The sequence below is a fragment of the Pelmatolapia mariae genome, linkage group LG22 (genome assembly GCF_036321145.2).
Source record: "Pelmatolapia mariae isolate MD_Pm_ZW linkage group LG22, Pm_UMD_F_2, whole genome shotgun sequence".
Lineage (NCBI taxonomy): Eukaryota > Metazoa > Chordata > Actinopteri > Cichliformes > Cichlidae > Pelmatolapia > Pelmatolapia mariae.
This window is the reverse complement of record NC_086245.2, coordinates 29864754-29881069: the sequence shown is the minus strand read 5'-3', so window position 1 is coordinate 29881069 and position 16316 is coordinate 29864754. Positions and strand designations below refer to the sequence as shown.

General features: G+C 38.8%; 1 protein-coding gene across 8 annotated transcripts in view; it reads left to right on the top strand.

Moving 5' to 3' along the window:
• trappc9 (trafficking protein particle complex subunit 9) overlaps nt 1–16316 on the top strand; it is a 248090-nt gene that overhangs the window by 8640 nt on the left and 223134 nt on the right. For 5 of the 8 annotated variants that reach the window (XM_065471289.1, XM_065471291.1, XM_065471292.1 and 2 more), the window contains 4 exons: nt 2319–2345; nt 3403–3524; nt 6756–6881; nt 8930–9146. In XM_065471289.1, the coding sequence (XP_065327361.1) occupies nt 2319–2345; nt 3403–3524; nt 6756–6881; nt 8930–9146 (492 nt within the window). The remainder of the gene's footprint in view (nt 1–2318; nt 2346–3402; nt 3525–6755; nt 6882–8929; nt 9147–16316) is intronic. The other 3 variants (XM_065471290.1, XM_065471293.1, XM_065471295.1) reach the window with 1 other exon arrangement.

Sequence of the window (16316 nt, the reverse complement as noted above, 5' to 3'; positions counted from 1 at the left end):
CAGCCCAAACACTGCTAAGCTTTGCTTGCTCAAGAAAGCTGCTTACTTTGTGTGCAGAGTACCTCCTCAAACCTCCAAAGCTTTTCTCACCTAACCCGATGAGTGCTAATTTACAGTTAACATCATTTATTCTGCCTGCCCTGTTATTAACTTGCTTTTAACCTGCTGTAATTTTAACACAGCTTTGTGTATACCTTAAGTTAACTGAATCTGTAGATCGTCTGCTAAACACAAACACTATTAAAATGCATTTGTCTGAATGGATCTGAGGATGTGTGGATTTAGGATTGGAATGTGATTTTTTTTTTTTTTTTTTTTTTTTCCCCTAACGATTAATTTTCAGATAGTTTTAAGTATTTATAAACTACATAAGGCTGTACAACAACATTAAACGAATGATCAAAATAAAATAACTAAAAAAGGGAATTTCAGTGACAGTAAAAATGTAACAGCGAACAAATTAAAGCTAAATGTTCAGTAAAAAGGAATTCAGCTATGCACTAGGGCTGCACAGTTTTATTGAATTTGAATCTTGAACACGATTTTAGCTCTTCACAATTAAATAATTGTGATTAAGTACTACTAAAAATGTATGCTCCGCAAACAGAACGTAAAGCAAAATGGAATCGGAGAGCTCCCTAAATGAGCGTCTGAATATTTGCCTGCCTGTGCCTGTCACTGCTGTTCCCTACACTGTGCAGCTAGAAGTTTCCTGATTGTTGACTGGATGAGTGACACTGAATTAAAAGACAAATGCACAAGAAGGTTCAAATATCTGGCACAGCAGAAGGCAAAGAGCTTGTCCTGCGAAGCAGACCATCATCTATTTGGCAATACTTCGTATTATTTAGTTCAAGTGATGTTAATCAAGAAGTGTCTTAGTGTTTGTGCCACAACTAACTTACTCAAACACCTGAAAACACTTTACAAACTGCATGAAGCCATTTCCAGTAACAGAGAGGGATCTCATGTCGCTATGAGTTTTAGTCCTGTCCCTCTGAAAACGTTTTTTAAATAACAGGAATGTAATGCAATGTAAAAGTGAAAGTAGTACCCCACGCTGATTTAATTTTGTGTTAAGTTTGGTGCTGATTTTTTTTTTTTTTTTTTTTTGTATGTATGTATTAGATTGATAAGGTGGAACACCTTTATTTTGACGCAAATAATTTCACACTACATTGGTGTAAATGTGTTTTGTTTTTGGCAATAAAATGATTGATTAATCCTGAGAAATCATCAAAATGTCAGTGTTGTAAGTAATCATGATTATCATTTTGAGCATAAGCGTGCAGCCCTAATATGTACAGTATGGGCCAGAGTTATTCTAGGTTTTGTACTACTTAAATATTTTCCGAATTTGTCAAAAGTAGAGTTCTTCTTTTCAGTTTTATTCAGTTATAATTATTTCTTTTTTGAAGACGATCAGTTTGGGTTTATTAGTTTCATTAATAATATTAAGTTCAAGTTTGTTCTATTTTTATAGCACATTTCATTACAGCAGCAGTGTTGACCAAAGTGCTGTACAGAACTACAAAATAACTAGTACCAAATACCAAATAACTTATATTAGTATCAAATAACTCTCATACTGTATTAAAAGCCAGTGAATACAGTTTGCTTGTTAAACAAACAGTTTGTTTATTGTGATGAGGAGAATGAAATGAAATTTTGAGCAGGTGTTGCGATTCAAATGCAGCACTTTATGAAGGCATTATACTGCCTCCCTCCCTCAGTTACTTTTGCACCGGTGCCTCCTCGTGTTTGCAGATTTTACACATTTGGCCTAATTCACAAAGAGTAAAACATACTATTTTTTTATTACTTTGTTGAGTTGTGTAAGTACACAACTTTTTTAGTACCATTGCACATGCTCTGTTTCGCACATGGGTTTAGTGAAATTTAATCAACCTCCATGTAGTTACAACCACTTTGTATTACACATTATAAGTACTACTATGTACAAAATGTAACATGTATGGCACTGGTATGTAGTTTAATATAGTTAAAATACTACTATAGTGTGTATAGCGGTGTAGTATATCAATGAGCCAGAGTGGCAGCAGCTGCAGCAGTGTAAATGTTTGGAAGCTTAACACAAAGCTTTATTCACCACACCTTATTGATCTCAAAATTGTTTGTCATCACTTAATAGCATGTTGATCGGCCGATGACTGAGCAGTGTCAATAATACAGCTACATGCTCAGAGTGTTTCATGGCAAACCAGCAGCAGCCATTTTTGCAAATTGTTGGGACTAACACTGCTAACATTGCTCCCTGCGTCATGGAGTGAATCTGCATTCTCTCTCTCTGTCTGTAGGGGCTCAGGAGGTTCTCATTGATCCAGGTATGGAATGTATCACCAACTTAGCTCTTCTGGACAACAATTTGCCTGCTTGCTTGTGATCACACGTGCCCTCGTTTGCATCTGTTTTTATATCACTCTTCATCCTTCACCGTCACCACCTTGGTTTATATAGTTTGTTTCACAAATCACCCGATGTATTTCTCCCTCCTGTGACAGATGTTCTCCTCTGTTGGTTTGCTTTCACCATTTTTTTTTCTCCTCACAGCCTCACCAGATCTTTAAATGACCTCTCTCAGTTGCTTCCATTCCTTATTTATTGACCCATTAACAATACCAGCTTACATCTTATTCTTGATTACGAAAGAAAAATAATTGAACCCTGTCAAAATGATTTAAAGCAATTGCTTACTAGAATATTTCTCTTTGAAGACTGTTGTTGCTCCAGCAGGGGGCAGTCAAACACCAGTCGTGCAGACTTCCTGCTTATTAAACGCTCACCATTGCTGAATCTGTCAGTATATTAGCAAGTATATTCTATTATATTTTGTGTATATTTGTATCATCGCTAACTAAAAAATGACACAGTGTATTGCACTGTACAATCATTGCCCCTTTATCATGATACAAATGACATTTGGCCAGCATCACATCGTATACATTGTGACAGCATGACAGTCACACACACACAGGTCAGTGTGTATTCTAATCAGATTTGGCTTAGAGAGGCCCTCTGCACTTTCATTTAAAGACTAACAGGTAAGTTTACCTGTGGCTGTGTTTATATCTTATTGTTAATTTTACCCCTTCATGCTTTAGTTCTTTTAAATCGGAAAAATGGGATAAACACATTTGGTTCATCACCCTGTGGGTTTTCTACAATATTTCAATCCATTACTGTAACGTGGTCTGTGTTATGTAATATATTTGAATGTATTTGTGTTGACGGGGTGTCCAGTATGGTTCCTTTAAAGAGTTTCTCTTCATCCTTTGTTCACTCTGTTTCTCCTTCCTTTCCTTTAGTAGCAGACCAGAGTGATGCACTGTCTTCTCTGTTTCTTTCCTGTACCAATCTTATGCTGTCCTGTTTTGACTGTAGGAGCCCTCACAACCAACGGCATTAGTGCGGACACCAGCACTGAGATTGGACGAGCAAAGAACTGCCTGAGTCCTGAGGACATTATCGAGAAGTACAAAGAGGCCATCTCCTACTATGGAAAGGTACTGCCCGAAGTGTACACGGCTGTTAAGCCAGGACCCAACCAGTGTGGTTCTTGTTGGGTTTGCTTGAGGATAATAACATGAACTATTTTAAAATTGCTGTACAGACGATTACAATAAAGCTTAATTGTCATTCAGAATTTCTTAACAATATATTCAAACACTAACAAGCAGGCCGTACATTTTCAATAAGAGTCCCGAGGGGACTAAACAAGGACAAGATGAGCTTCTTTCTAGCTGCTCCTTTTTTGTAAGCAGTTGCCACAGCTGATGGATCTGCAAATTTTTGTTTGGCAATGATCTTTATGCTGGATGCCCTTCCTGATGCAACCCTCACAGGAATTTGTGTCTCCTTCTGCTCTCAAACCAGAGCACAGAAGCCCTGTGACAGTGATTAGTCCCATGCAAATCAGCATTTCTGTGATATCTGCCTTTCTGTTGGATACTTCTGGAGGCTTCATGCAATTGATTATGAAAGTTTGGAGAACATTTTGGGCCACATGTTGTTTCCCAGCATGGAGGACGATGAGATTGACAGCACACATGGCGGCTTTTAGTGAGGAACTTAGAGGTACAGTTAATATATGACAGCCTATATTTAGTAACATAAGGTCAGTGTCACGCAACCAGGCACTTTTCCATCAGTAGCTGTCATTATGTCCAGCCATATTGTCAGAAACTTTTTGGTACACAGACTTGCTCATCTCATGTAAATGATCTGCATGAACTGCAGTAGGGCTTCAGAGGTGCAAACATAGGATGAAACTGATTCATATAAATAATCACTAATATTTAAATGTGTTTCTTCAGTTGTCTTAATAAAGGCTTTGAAAGTTAATAATGTCTTATTAAAAAGGCAGTAATGTTAGTCATAACATATTCTTGCATATGATGTAGGCTGAGATATTAAACATTTTATGTATAGTATATATAAAACGGCACAATATCTAACTCCAGCTCATATAATCCTGTGATTTTCCACTGTACTTTTACAGTACTGCTAAGAATGATGTAATATTAGATTGCTGATATGTGGTTTTAACGTCTTAAACTTGATGAACCCTACAGAAATGCCTACAGAATAGAGGAAAATTAGACTCCTAGCAGAGAGCCACAGATGCAGTAGGGAGGTCCTAAAGAGAGATTTTTAGCTATTGAAACAGCAACAAAAAGTACTAATGGCAGCCTTGTTCTTTAGATCAAAACACCCTCTGCAGATTAAGAGCATTTATTCTCCTTTAATTGTACATGATAAGCAGCAAGTCCTGCCTGGGGCTGCACTTGTTCTCCAAAGGTGCTTTAGTTTATCTTTATTGAGGCTGTTCTCTTGATATTAGACTTGGTAAAAATGAGATGAGTGACCATCTAGAGGTCTGTGCTAAAAAGCAGCGTTGGACACTTGGCAAGATAACCTCATGTTTTATCCTGTGGTTTCACTGTATCAAACTACTTCGTCATGGTGCATTGTCTTATGAGAATAAGGGGTCAGTGCATGCAAAACCACCACCTACTGCCTGATCACTCTTGCTGACTGCAGACATTTCTAAAGTTATTTCTTTGTTCTAGAGTTATAAAGCAACGTAATCCTAAAACAGAGAACACTAAAGCCTTGTGCATGTTGATTTTATATGAAATTTGCAAGTCAGCCTGCAACTGCTTTGAATTCTGTTGTTTATCTGTTGTGTACTCTCTCTCAGCCAGTTTTAATGCCATCAGGCCTGCAGTGGAAAGAATGGGGCAAAAACTCTCTTACGTGCTGAAAGAATACATCTAACAGCTCGCTCATTTAATTAATTATTGTAGCAGGAGCTCCCAGTGCTGTAATGATTGGTTATTTACACTGATAAGTCCATTAGATTATGTGGTCAGCATATTTTTGCCAGATTTCCCTCCTGGTTTTATATTTACTAGTATTTACATTAACTGATGCAGTTAATACTACAGCTACATACAGCGCTTTCCTGACAGTGCTGCTTGGCTGTAGTAGCTGTCATGTTGATGGTGTATATTACGAGTTTAACCTCATATTTTTCCTATCCTGTAGTTCTGTTATTGTTTGTTAAATGATCTGCTCTGTTGCCAGTAGACCAGTGCTTGTTTGTGATTGGTTACATGCTGCAAAACCTCAGTCTTAATTATGTGGTTAACCCTGGTTTAACTTACAGAGTTGATAAGCACCTTCTTGTGAATAGTGGTTAAGTGAAGGGTAATTGAAGCCAGATTAGAAAAAGATATACTGAGTATCCCGATCTTGCTTCATAGTACAAGCCGCAGAGCTCCAGGTTAATGGGTTGTGTTTTTGAGTTGAATGGGGAATCAGATTAGAGAACATAAAGGGTATTTTTAAATACAGCCATTCAGTCTTTAGACTAATGCTCACACAAAACCAAAAGCGCTGGTAAGCAGAAACGTAAGCGTCGTAAGCTGTGTAGTAATATTTATTGATTTCAGCAGGGGGCAGTATTTTATTTTATTTGAGTTGTTTCAAACTTGTACATGCTGACAGCAGCTGTTTGTTATTATTGCTATACTGAAGCTTTATGGGGGCAAGCATGGGGGCATGTGTAGATAGTAGGACTAGAAGCTTATTAGTCAGCAATAATGCACTCCTGCACACAGAAAAGTTATTGTACAGGTTCCATTTATAGCACAATGTACTTGGACCCAGTACAAAGTCACCAAGAATACTATTAAAGTATCTTTAATGCTTAGGGAAAGCCGAATAGGCTCATTATGCTTCCAAACTATTCAGAAGCAATCCTGCTCTTTATCTTCATTATTATAATTGCCTCTTTGCACTGACCTTCTTTCAGCCCTTTTACCTGTAACTAGTTCATTCAGAATTAAATTACATCTCAACACAGAGCCATTCAGATATTAATTGAATTTTAATAAGGAGACAATGAGGGTGGAAGTGGAAGGAAGTTGAGGGACGGTGAGGTTTGAGAAGAGAAGAAAAGAGGGGAAAAAGGGGGCAAACCAGCAGCAACCACTCAGCTTTTTCAGCAGAAACTGAGTAATGGTTGGGAATTCCTGAACGTAGAGCAATAGGAGATCTGAGTTATCACACTGGTCCGTCGTGACTGATGAATACGGTCATATGTTAATGAGAGAACATTCTCTCTGATTATGTGGTGGGTTGTAAAACTCAAGGCGACTCTGATCGACTGTTCATTATTCATTAACACCGAGTCTCCTCCTGCCCCTTACTCCTCCTCTTATCTTTTGCAGTACAAGAACGCAGGTGTCATCGAGCTGGAGGCCTGTGTGAAAGCAGTCAGGGTGCTGGCTATTCAGAAGAGGGCCAGAGAGGCTTCCGATTTCCTGCAGAATGCCGTTTACATCAACCTGGGACAGGTACGCCATCTGACCGGGAAATAAAAGCTTTCCCAGCCGCACGGGATGATTAATATGACCACTGGCTCTGTGGTGGACAGTTAAATCACAGGACCTTTAGCAAAAAGACACTCTAAAATGGGCCTTGCTTGCACCATATTGTACCCTCGGAGTATGTATTGCTTTTTTGGTCTTAGCTCTTTATCATTCGATTAATACATTTCTTTTTGTGTCTGAATTTTTTCCTCATACGACTTTGAGTCAGTGAAGTTCTTCCAGGACACCTTTGAGTACACTGATTCACAGTTTGTTTGTTTTTTTGCATTTGTCCTTGAAATTTTCCTCCTGTGTCATAGTTATTATTGTTCAGTGTGATGAAAGTGTTCTTAACAATTTTTATCCAGCGTCAAACCTCCAAAACCATTTAATGGAACAACTTTTTAAATGACGTGATTTTCTTTTCATTTGGTTGATGTTGGAAAGACATGTTAAAGTCACAGTGTGTAAAATCTCACCACTAGATGTCAGTAGATTGCAGTCAACCTTATTTAGTGTTTTCTAGAGCACAATCCTAGCTACGGTGGCCCCTGTAGGACAATCACATTTTGGACAGTAAGGAGAGATTAAAAATGTCAAATTTAGATGGCACACATCTGTTATGAATTACAGCTGGTGTATTTGTGTATAGAGTTTGTGTATAGAAACATTTTTATTCACAAAAATGTTTGAACATGTTAAAAAAATCTCAACACTAAGCAGTAAATCATGAATAAAAACCTGATATCTGTCAATTAAATAATACATTTTTACCCCAGACTTGCTTCAAAAACTGCAGCACAGTTCTTCCATAGTGAGTGTAGGCTGTCAGTCACCTGTCAGTATGCTGGGTGTTCACGTCTATTTAATCTAGAGGAGGGTGTAAAACTGAAAGGAGTGATAGGAGTCGAGGAGTCAGTGAAGCTTACTTCCGTCTGGAAGTGATACTGAGGTGAGTTGTTGAGGATAACCTGAACTCTTACGTGTTTAAGCACTGCTGCCTTTGGAGCCATTAGCTGGTGTTAGTAAACTTTCTTTGAAGTGGATCTAAAATTGCTTGACTTGGATGCTTGGCAAATAAACAATGTGATGAGTATAGTCAATGTGTTGATCATTTTTAGGACGCTTGCACCGTAACGTTAGCTGTCAAAATGTTATCTTATAGCCAGCTGCTGCTGTTTAGCCGCTTGTTGTCAGCTTTCTAGAGACAGAACGATTTCATGAGTAGTTTCTTGACAATACGTAATTGTGACAATATCAGGAATAAATAGGGATCTTATATGCATGTTTTTGTGAGATAGAGGACCTCAGATCAGGAGATGAGGCTCGAGGTAAAGAGGAAGAGGCAGAACTAAGGAAATAATGAGAAAGAGCTGACGAAAATATACGGGTAACAAATAGTGTAAAAGAGCTGATTATGAGCTTTAAATTAAGTAACTTATAAGAAAACAGACACTTTGCCTGTTTATTAATAAATGAAACCATGACATCATTAATCTTAAAAAACATCTGTATAGCTGCAGGACTCTCAAGATCCAATACAAACATAGATTTAAGAGCAGTGTCATTGAGATAGTAAGTTCATGCTGTAAACAATTTGTAACCAAATTTAGTTGTCCAGGAATGTCTCCTTTTTTTCCCCTTTTTTTCCCCAATGAGCTGGGCAGACAGCATTTCACTTTTAACTAAATCTCAGTGTTTTAATGTCAGGCAAAGTCGTCTTTTCATTATCTTTCATCAATGGGTTTGGAATATTAATGCTGCCCTCTTGGTACATTAGAAGACACTGATAAAAACATGCCCTAACAGAAATCTGTGTTTGATAAATTATATATCTACCTGACCTGTGATTGGCTTATAAAGTGGCCGTGATGTCACAAGAACACTTTTAAACAAGGTCATCTCACCAAAATTTACCTCCCTCGCGCCTCTGAATATCAAAGCTTGCACATGTATTGATTGATAAGATGAGGTGATTTTAAAAAGTGAATTTTCCAGTGCAGGAAGACATAATGGTGTTTCTCTCTCCACAGCTGTCGGAGGAAGAGAAGATCCAGCGCTACAGTATCCTGTCTGAGCTCTATGAATTGATTGGATTCCATCGAAAGTCAGCTTTTTTCAAGCGTGTCGCTGCCATGCAGTGTGTAGCTCCCACCATCCCAGAGCCTGGCTGGAGGGCCTGCTACAAGCTGCTGTTGGAGACGTTACCTGGGTACAGCCTGTCACTCGATCCTAAAGACTTCAGCAAAGGTAGGCTTGGTCACATGGTGGCTGAATAGTATGTTGGCATAACAATTCACGTTGTTTGTTTCAAGAACAAACAAACAAAAACCTACGGGCTATTCTTGTTCAATCTCCAAACACATCTCTAACTACTTACCTCATATTATGGATGCAGCTATTTTTAATTATTCATCTTGCTACTGAAAAAAAGAAAATGGTAAAAAATAACAATAAAAGTAATGAGAGTGAGACTTAAGGTGTTTTTATGCTTGCTTGCTGGGTGTCCTGCACTGATTTTGACATTGTGGCATGTGACACAGTAATTCCACAGCACGCCTCGATTTTTGTAACCTGGAAGCTCATTTATTTACTCCCTGCAATAACGCATTTACTGTGGTGCTAAATTCAGTCCAGTTCTATTCTGTTTCATAAAAATACCAGTTTTACTGTGGAGGCTCTAAACATGCGGAGGGAGGACTCACTGAAGAGTTACATGATGGAGCCAGTGCTCTGACACTGTGCTCACAGCCATCCACCTTTGCCAATTATGCACTCATTCTGATAAACTCTTCCCCTCTCATTACAAATAAATTAACACTCCTAACAGCACTGTCATGACCACATCAGGTGCAAAATAAAACAGGCTTTTAACAGTGTTGATTTTAGCACAGTAGCGGTAAATTGATCGGCACAAATTTAAATCGTAAATCATGGTGGTGTGATTCATCTCCTCCCCAGTTTTGGACTCTTAATTCCTATAAATAACTTATGAAATAAGGCAAGCTGCCAAAATACTCTTGTCCATGTCTTTCAATTGCAAGCTGACACTGCTTCTCTGTAGTAAATACAGATAGCAGCTTTTTAACACCTAAAGAGGATTTTGAGTTGGTGTGCACTGTAAATCTTGCTCCTAGTGAGCGACGGGGTTCCACATTTAATGCCTCCTGTACACTCTGTCCTGGCAGCACCCTCTCCTAAACCAGACAGAAGATCTCCAGGAGTGAGAAGTGTGTCTGAAGTGTTAGGTGCTCCATGGGAGGAAGGGTAATGGGGAGTTGATGTTTGAGAACGGCTATAGTTAGATTTAGGTTGTTTTTTGTTTTTTTTAAGGGTTGCAAGGCAGAAGTGCTGATTTTATATCAGTGAAAAGGAGTAATTCTCTCTGAATCAGTCTTCTCAGACTCTGAATGCTGTGCCCTCTCACAGGATTCACAGTGTGTGATTAACAGCAGTGTCAACATATTTAATGGATTAAGCTGATGAAGAGCCTTCATTTCATTACCAGCTTTGCTGTCTTTTCACAAGCACTCTTTCAGGGTGTTCTGCATTCGAACCAACACTTTGTTCAAAGAGAGTCATGGGTGAGACCTGACCTGAGCTTTTGTAGACTACTCTGTACGGCCTCCCCTGATAAACCTTGTACTCTTGCAGACTCTTGACCCTTGCACGCTACAGCCTCTCAGTAGCAAGCACCGTCCATTCAAAAGAAAACAGCGTACAGAAAAGTTCAGGGACATCAGTGTTCTTGTTGTGATTGGTATTCAAGAGATGTGGCGAGAGCGGATTTTGCTCTGATAAGCTCTTAATCTTGGGCCTTTTTTCCTTTGTAAATGCACAAACAAGCTGCATGTTTTAGGTCAAATGCTTGTCCTTAGAGCTGCAGTAGGCAGCATTGGACAGAAGTCCATGATAACATTTCAGCAAATTGTAATTAAAGTGGTCTGGAGGAGAGCTGGACTCGATCTGCACTTCATCTGTATTCTTCTATCTAGCCCATGACAAGGGACTTTGACCAAAACGGCTCTCTTCAGACCAAATCAGGCGAGCACTATAGAGTTGCATGAGGAGGGGAAAAAAAGGATCCCATGTAGAGGCAAATTTCACAGTGTGAAATGGGTGGACCAAAGCACTCACACCACAATAGAACAGAGTTACAATCCACGTTTCACTAAGGTGTCTGGTTTAATAAGCTTTCAGTTAAAGAATTAAAAAGGTGGTTTTGGCACACATTTATCCTACAGCACTGTCAGACACTTGTGACTTGGAAATGTTTTGCTGAGAACAGAAGGTTTGCGTGCTATTTTTTTCATTCCTTCTTCTTTTAGACTCATAAACTTACTACATAATCTTGATTTTCAAATACCTCATTTTTATCTTCATATTTAAAAAAGTTCCAAATAGTTTCACTACAGTATGTTATGTTTAAATACAGTATTTAATGCCAACATAAAATAATACACATTGACCCCTAGAGCGCTTCCTGCAGGTGGTGGCCCTACAGGAGGGTGGTCCCATGTCCTTTTTTGGGGCTGTGCCCCACCGGGCTCCATGGACTAAGGGCACCCACCCTGTTCCCTTGATCTTTTACTCATACTGAATTACTCTGTCTGGTCCCTCACCCAGGACCAATTTGCCATGGGAGACCCTACCATGGGGCTGAAGCCCCCTGACAACACAGCTCCTGTGATTCCTGGGACACACAAATCCTTCCACCACGATAAGGTAGCCATTTGCGGAGGAGCCTTCAAAAATTAGCTTTTTAAAATTAACTTGTGCCAGTCATTTTGGAGAACTTGCCCCAATTCTTTTGTGGATTCAGACTTTTTCAGTTCTGTCAGTTCTGTCACTGCATGTAATCCCACACTGACTCCATGATGTTAAGATCCAAGCTCTGTGGGGGCCATACCATCTGTTGGTGCAGAATCAATCTGGGACAGATCAGACACCTCCTCGATGATACTGCATGATGATTTTAAACATCTGAAGTGGTTAAAACCCTTGCAGAGTCCTGTCTGTACAATCTAGCTATTCTCTCTCTCCTCCCTTTCTTTGATCTCACATCAGATATAAAGTTTGCTGTTTGGCTTTTGTTAGAGGTAAAAGTAGATGGTTTCTTTGGGGGTAGAGCAAATCATTGAAAAATAAAACACAAACAGAAAACATGAGAACAATCCCTATTTCATTATTCTAACTCAGTAATATAGGTAGAACTGCAGCGCATTTCTTGGGAGTCAATTAAAATGTATAAATAATTAAATAATAGCATTATTCTATAAGGGCACCTCACTTAAATTAGAATAATTTTACACAGTTCAACATATAAGCTTCCTCAACAAGTCTTGGAAAAGAACAGTAGATAAAATCCACTGTATTCAAAAACTACTATATAAAAGATGATACATAATCACTGGGAATTTAAAAAAAAAAAAAAAAAAGTAATACATTGGTTTGCAAAAGCTTGTCTTGCATCCTGGATCTGAGTGTTTTCGCATCTTTGCTTTTTCAAACCACACATATAATAATCAAGGGGCAGTTGTCACTTTGAAATGGTCCTTTTGGACATTAATGGATTCTATAATTAGGAAAATAAACACCATTTTCATGACTGAGACCCAAAACTCATTTACTTAGTATTTAAACTGAGGCCACTGACAAGGAGGGCTGAAGGCTGGTTTCCAGTAGACGTTAATACCAATGGACTTACAATTGGAGGAGTCGCCCCCTGCTGGCCAGTATAAACAATCTAATGCACTTCCATGTTTGTTTCAGAGCTAGATAATTTTTGTAGTTTTGCTTCGGTACACCATCACAGTATATTGTAAATCAAACAATCAATATGTGATTGACGTGCAGACTTTGAGCTTTAATTTAATTAGTGTTATAAAAAATATGAACTGTTAAAAGATAAACAGTTGATAAACAGTTTCATGGCCAGGTGATGCCTTCTGCCGTGTTATTTCATGACAAATGAAGCAGGCATAACGTCTGAAGTTGATTCAAAGGCTTGAATTTGTATTTTGTAACTTTTCACTGTCATTTTAATATAATTTGAAAATATGAGGCCCGAAGGGATGTTGGTGCAAGTGAGGGAGCGATCATTAGGCTGAAAAACCATCAGAGGGGGAAAAAGAATGAATGAGAGAGAAAAGATTTTATGTACTGCCCAGCTTGGCAACAACAAAAAGCGAGAAAGGCCAAAAAAGAAGTGCATGATGACAGAAACATTTCTGTGGTAAAGAAAAACAAATTCATAACAACTTATCAAATCAAGAACACTCTACAACAAGCTGCAAACCAGTGGTTACACAGATAGATTATTATTAATAACTTTGTTAGAAAACATCTAAAAGAGCTATCATAGTTCAAAATATGACATGAAAAGTATGCCGAAAAGAGAAAAACATCTCCTGGTCCAAAGTGTACCACATTATCTGTCTAGCGTGGTAGAGGCAGAGTTATAGTATGGCTGCTGGTGGAACTGGGTTGCAACCCTAGAGTTTCTCAAGGTAAAGAAATGGGATGTTCTTTACTCTCCAAGTGCCTGATCTCAACCCAGCGGGGATTGTGTTTCTATTGTTAAATACAAAACTGAACACATAAAGACACGAAAGCAGCAACCGAAGGTCTAGTGGAGAAATTGAAGAGAACAATATTTGGTGATGTGCCAGGGCTGTTGAGTTCTGGTTTGTCCCAATAATTTGAACCTCTGAAAATGGTGGTCTGTATATACAAATGACCATAATTCTTGAACAGTTCATGCAAACATTTTTGTAAAGCCACTTGAATTAAAGCTTAAAGTCTGCACTTAAATCATCTTGATTGTTTGATTTACAATCCGTTTGATTTACAATATGGTGGCAAAACTACAAAAATTGTGCCTTTGTCCCCAAAATTATGGAGGGCACTTTATGTTTTATACAAAGTCTATGGTAGTGTGCAGCTGCCTACTTTAACATTTAAGATTAATTTATTGATCGTGATGCAGCATGGGCTTCTAATGATATTATTGACGTAATCCTTTTATACAATGAATAAATACATGCAAAAAATGTAGTAGGACATGGATATCTATAATTTGTTTTAAGTATCGAAATAATACTAAAGTAGTAAGTACTAAAACTTTTGGGAGTAGTGAAGAACTTTTTGGATTAGCTGTATCACGCTGCAGGCTATATTATTTATCAGATAATTTCATCAAAGACGGTTTCATCAAAATCCTTCTAAAACCACCGATAGCACAAACACGGTGGACAGGGCAAGTTCAGCAATTCTGATCATTTTTGTGTCCCACTGGTTGCTGCCTGGTAACTAAAAGTGGCATTGCTTAAAATGTAACATGCAATAATTTGGCTATTCATAACATAAGTGTCTTCGTTAGTATGTTTGATGACGCTCTGGCCTCGCATAACTTTGAGTAGATATCACCACCTCAAGACGATTTGCCACTGCTGCAATGGCTGACGGCTGAACACACAGATTGGATGCCGGATTTGTTGAAGTACTGTTACATATTCTAGCTATACTCTCCCAGCTGATGGGAAAGTAGGAAATGATGGAAGTAAGGCTTTTAGCAGAAGAGATCAGCTGATAGTTTATAAGGCAATACAGTAGAGCTGCAAGTTCAAAAAGAAAGAAAATGGGGATCAATAGTGCATTGCAATAAGGCTGCTGTGCCCAGAGACACAGTGGAGCAAATGACTTTGTAAGCGGTTCATATGCCCTTTCTCACCACGCCTTTCTGCTAGCAGTAATGGGGACACTGCATTTTTCTGTCGTCTTTTGTCCTCTCGCTGCTCTGTTGTCATTCTGTTGAATGAATTTTTGGAGTTCTCTCTGTTTGTAATATTTTGGATGCTTATAATGGAGGAGAACAATGGCAGTATGTGCCATCTCATCACCCTACACAGTAGATCAGAGGCAGCTTGAGGGTACGGTGCCTTTTGAGTCAGGTTTACTGCATGACAGTGTGACTGCTTGGCCGTGGCACCACACTCATTATCTTGGTGGTGTGTTAATTGGATTGCCAGACACCTCCAGTTCAGCACTGAAAATACCACAAATGAACACGTTTTTCGTGTTTGAGCGAGAGCGACATGCTCAGAAAATCCGAAGTGTCCTTTGGATTACTGTCCTCCAGATAAGCGCCGGTTTTTGGCAGACAGGTGGAAGTCAGCTATTTTTAGACTGCTTAGTGGGTGCAGTTTTCATGACAGAAAAAAACTCTCTTATGAAGGAATGGCATTTGCAGTTTTTTCAGATGGCAGAAGAAGTCAGGATGAATAACAGCCGTGGTAGAAAAATGCTGATAAGTGAAAAGCGTCATGGGCACGATTTGATGTTACTGGAAGTGGTATTTAAGCCGAGGAAACATCAGAGTGTTTACCAAATATCCTCCTTCCTTCCCTCTGGCCCCCACAGCCTCTCCAGTGCATCTACCCTCTAGTTTTTCTTTCCCACTCAGTGAGTCAACAGTAGACAGCTGGGAGTGGAGCAGGGCATCTCGTGGGGGGCTGAGGGCCTTATGTAACTGTTGGTGTCAAGATAGAATGCTATTAAGATGTCTTGTGGTGCTCTGCAGAAACAAAACACTGGCAGCTAAGTTAGCAAGCCAAAGTTTACACATGGATACTTTGAATTGATGGCCTCAGCGAATTAGTTTAAGCTAATTTTGTGCTTGTACAAGACATTTGTGATCAGATCAGAGTTGGAGGAATTTGGCCTAAAATGAGTGTTAATTACTAATTATTCCAGACATCTCAGTAGGTCAGCGTGACCATCTGCTCATCATGTATCTCGACAACTGACTAATCTGCTTGAAACTTGGCAGGTGTATTTCTGGGACGCGAGGAAGCGTAACACTGAGTTAAATTTTGTTTGGATGATTGGTTGTCAGATGTTGGCGTAGTTGTTCTGTGCTTCCCTGGTTGCTGACTGACTGGTAGATGCTCCACTGTGTACACACACACACACAGGCATGTTTTTCTCTGTCTTTCTGATTGTTACCCAAAACGAGCCTTTACGGGTTTATGAAAAAAGAACTTAAAAAAAAATTCTTTCTAACATAGCTTGACAATTAAAAAAATAAAATAAATCACTGAATATTTCTTGCTTTTTGGTCTTTTGTTTTGTGCCAGTGAAATCCTTAATTTCAACAGGAATATGATAACAAGATATGTTTGATATTATTCAGACAAAATGATTCAGTGTTATGACCTAACTCTAGCTGACTTTATGACATTTACCTTTTGTGTTTAAAGCTGATCATCCAAAGATTGAAAAACAGCTTTTATAGAGTAACTGGGAGAGATCTTATAGAATATGTTTACAAAGAGCTTATACAGACAGGGTGGGAAATGTGTTAAAAGATAAAGATTAACGAATTAGCATCAGCATAATAAAACTCAACACCGTGCAGAC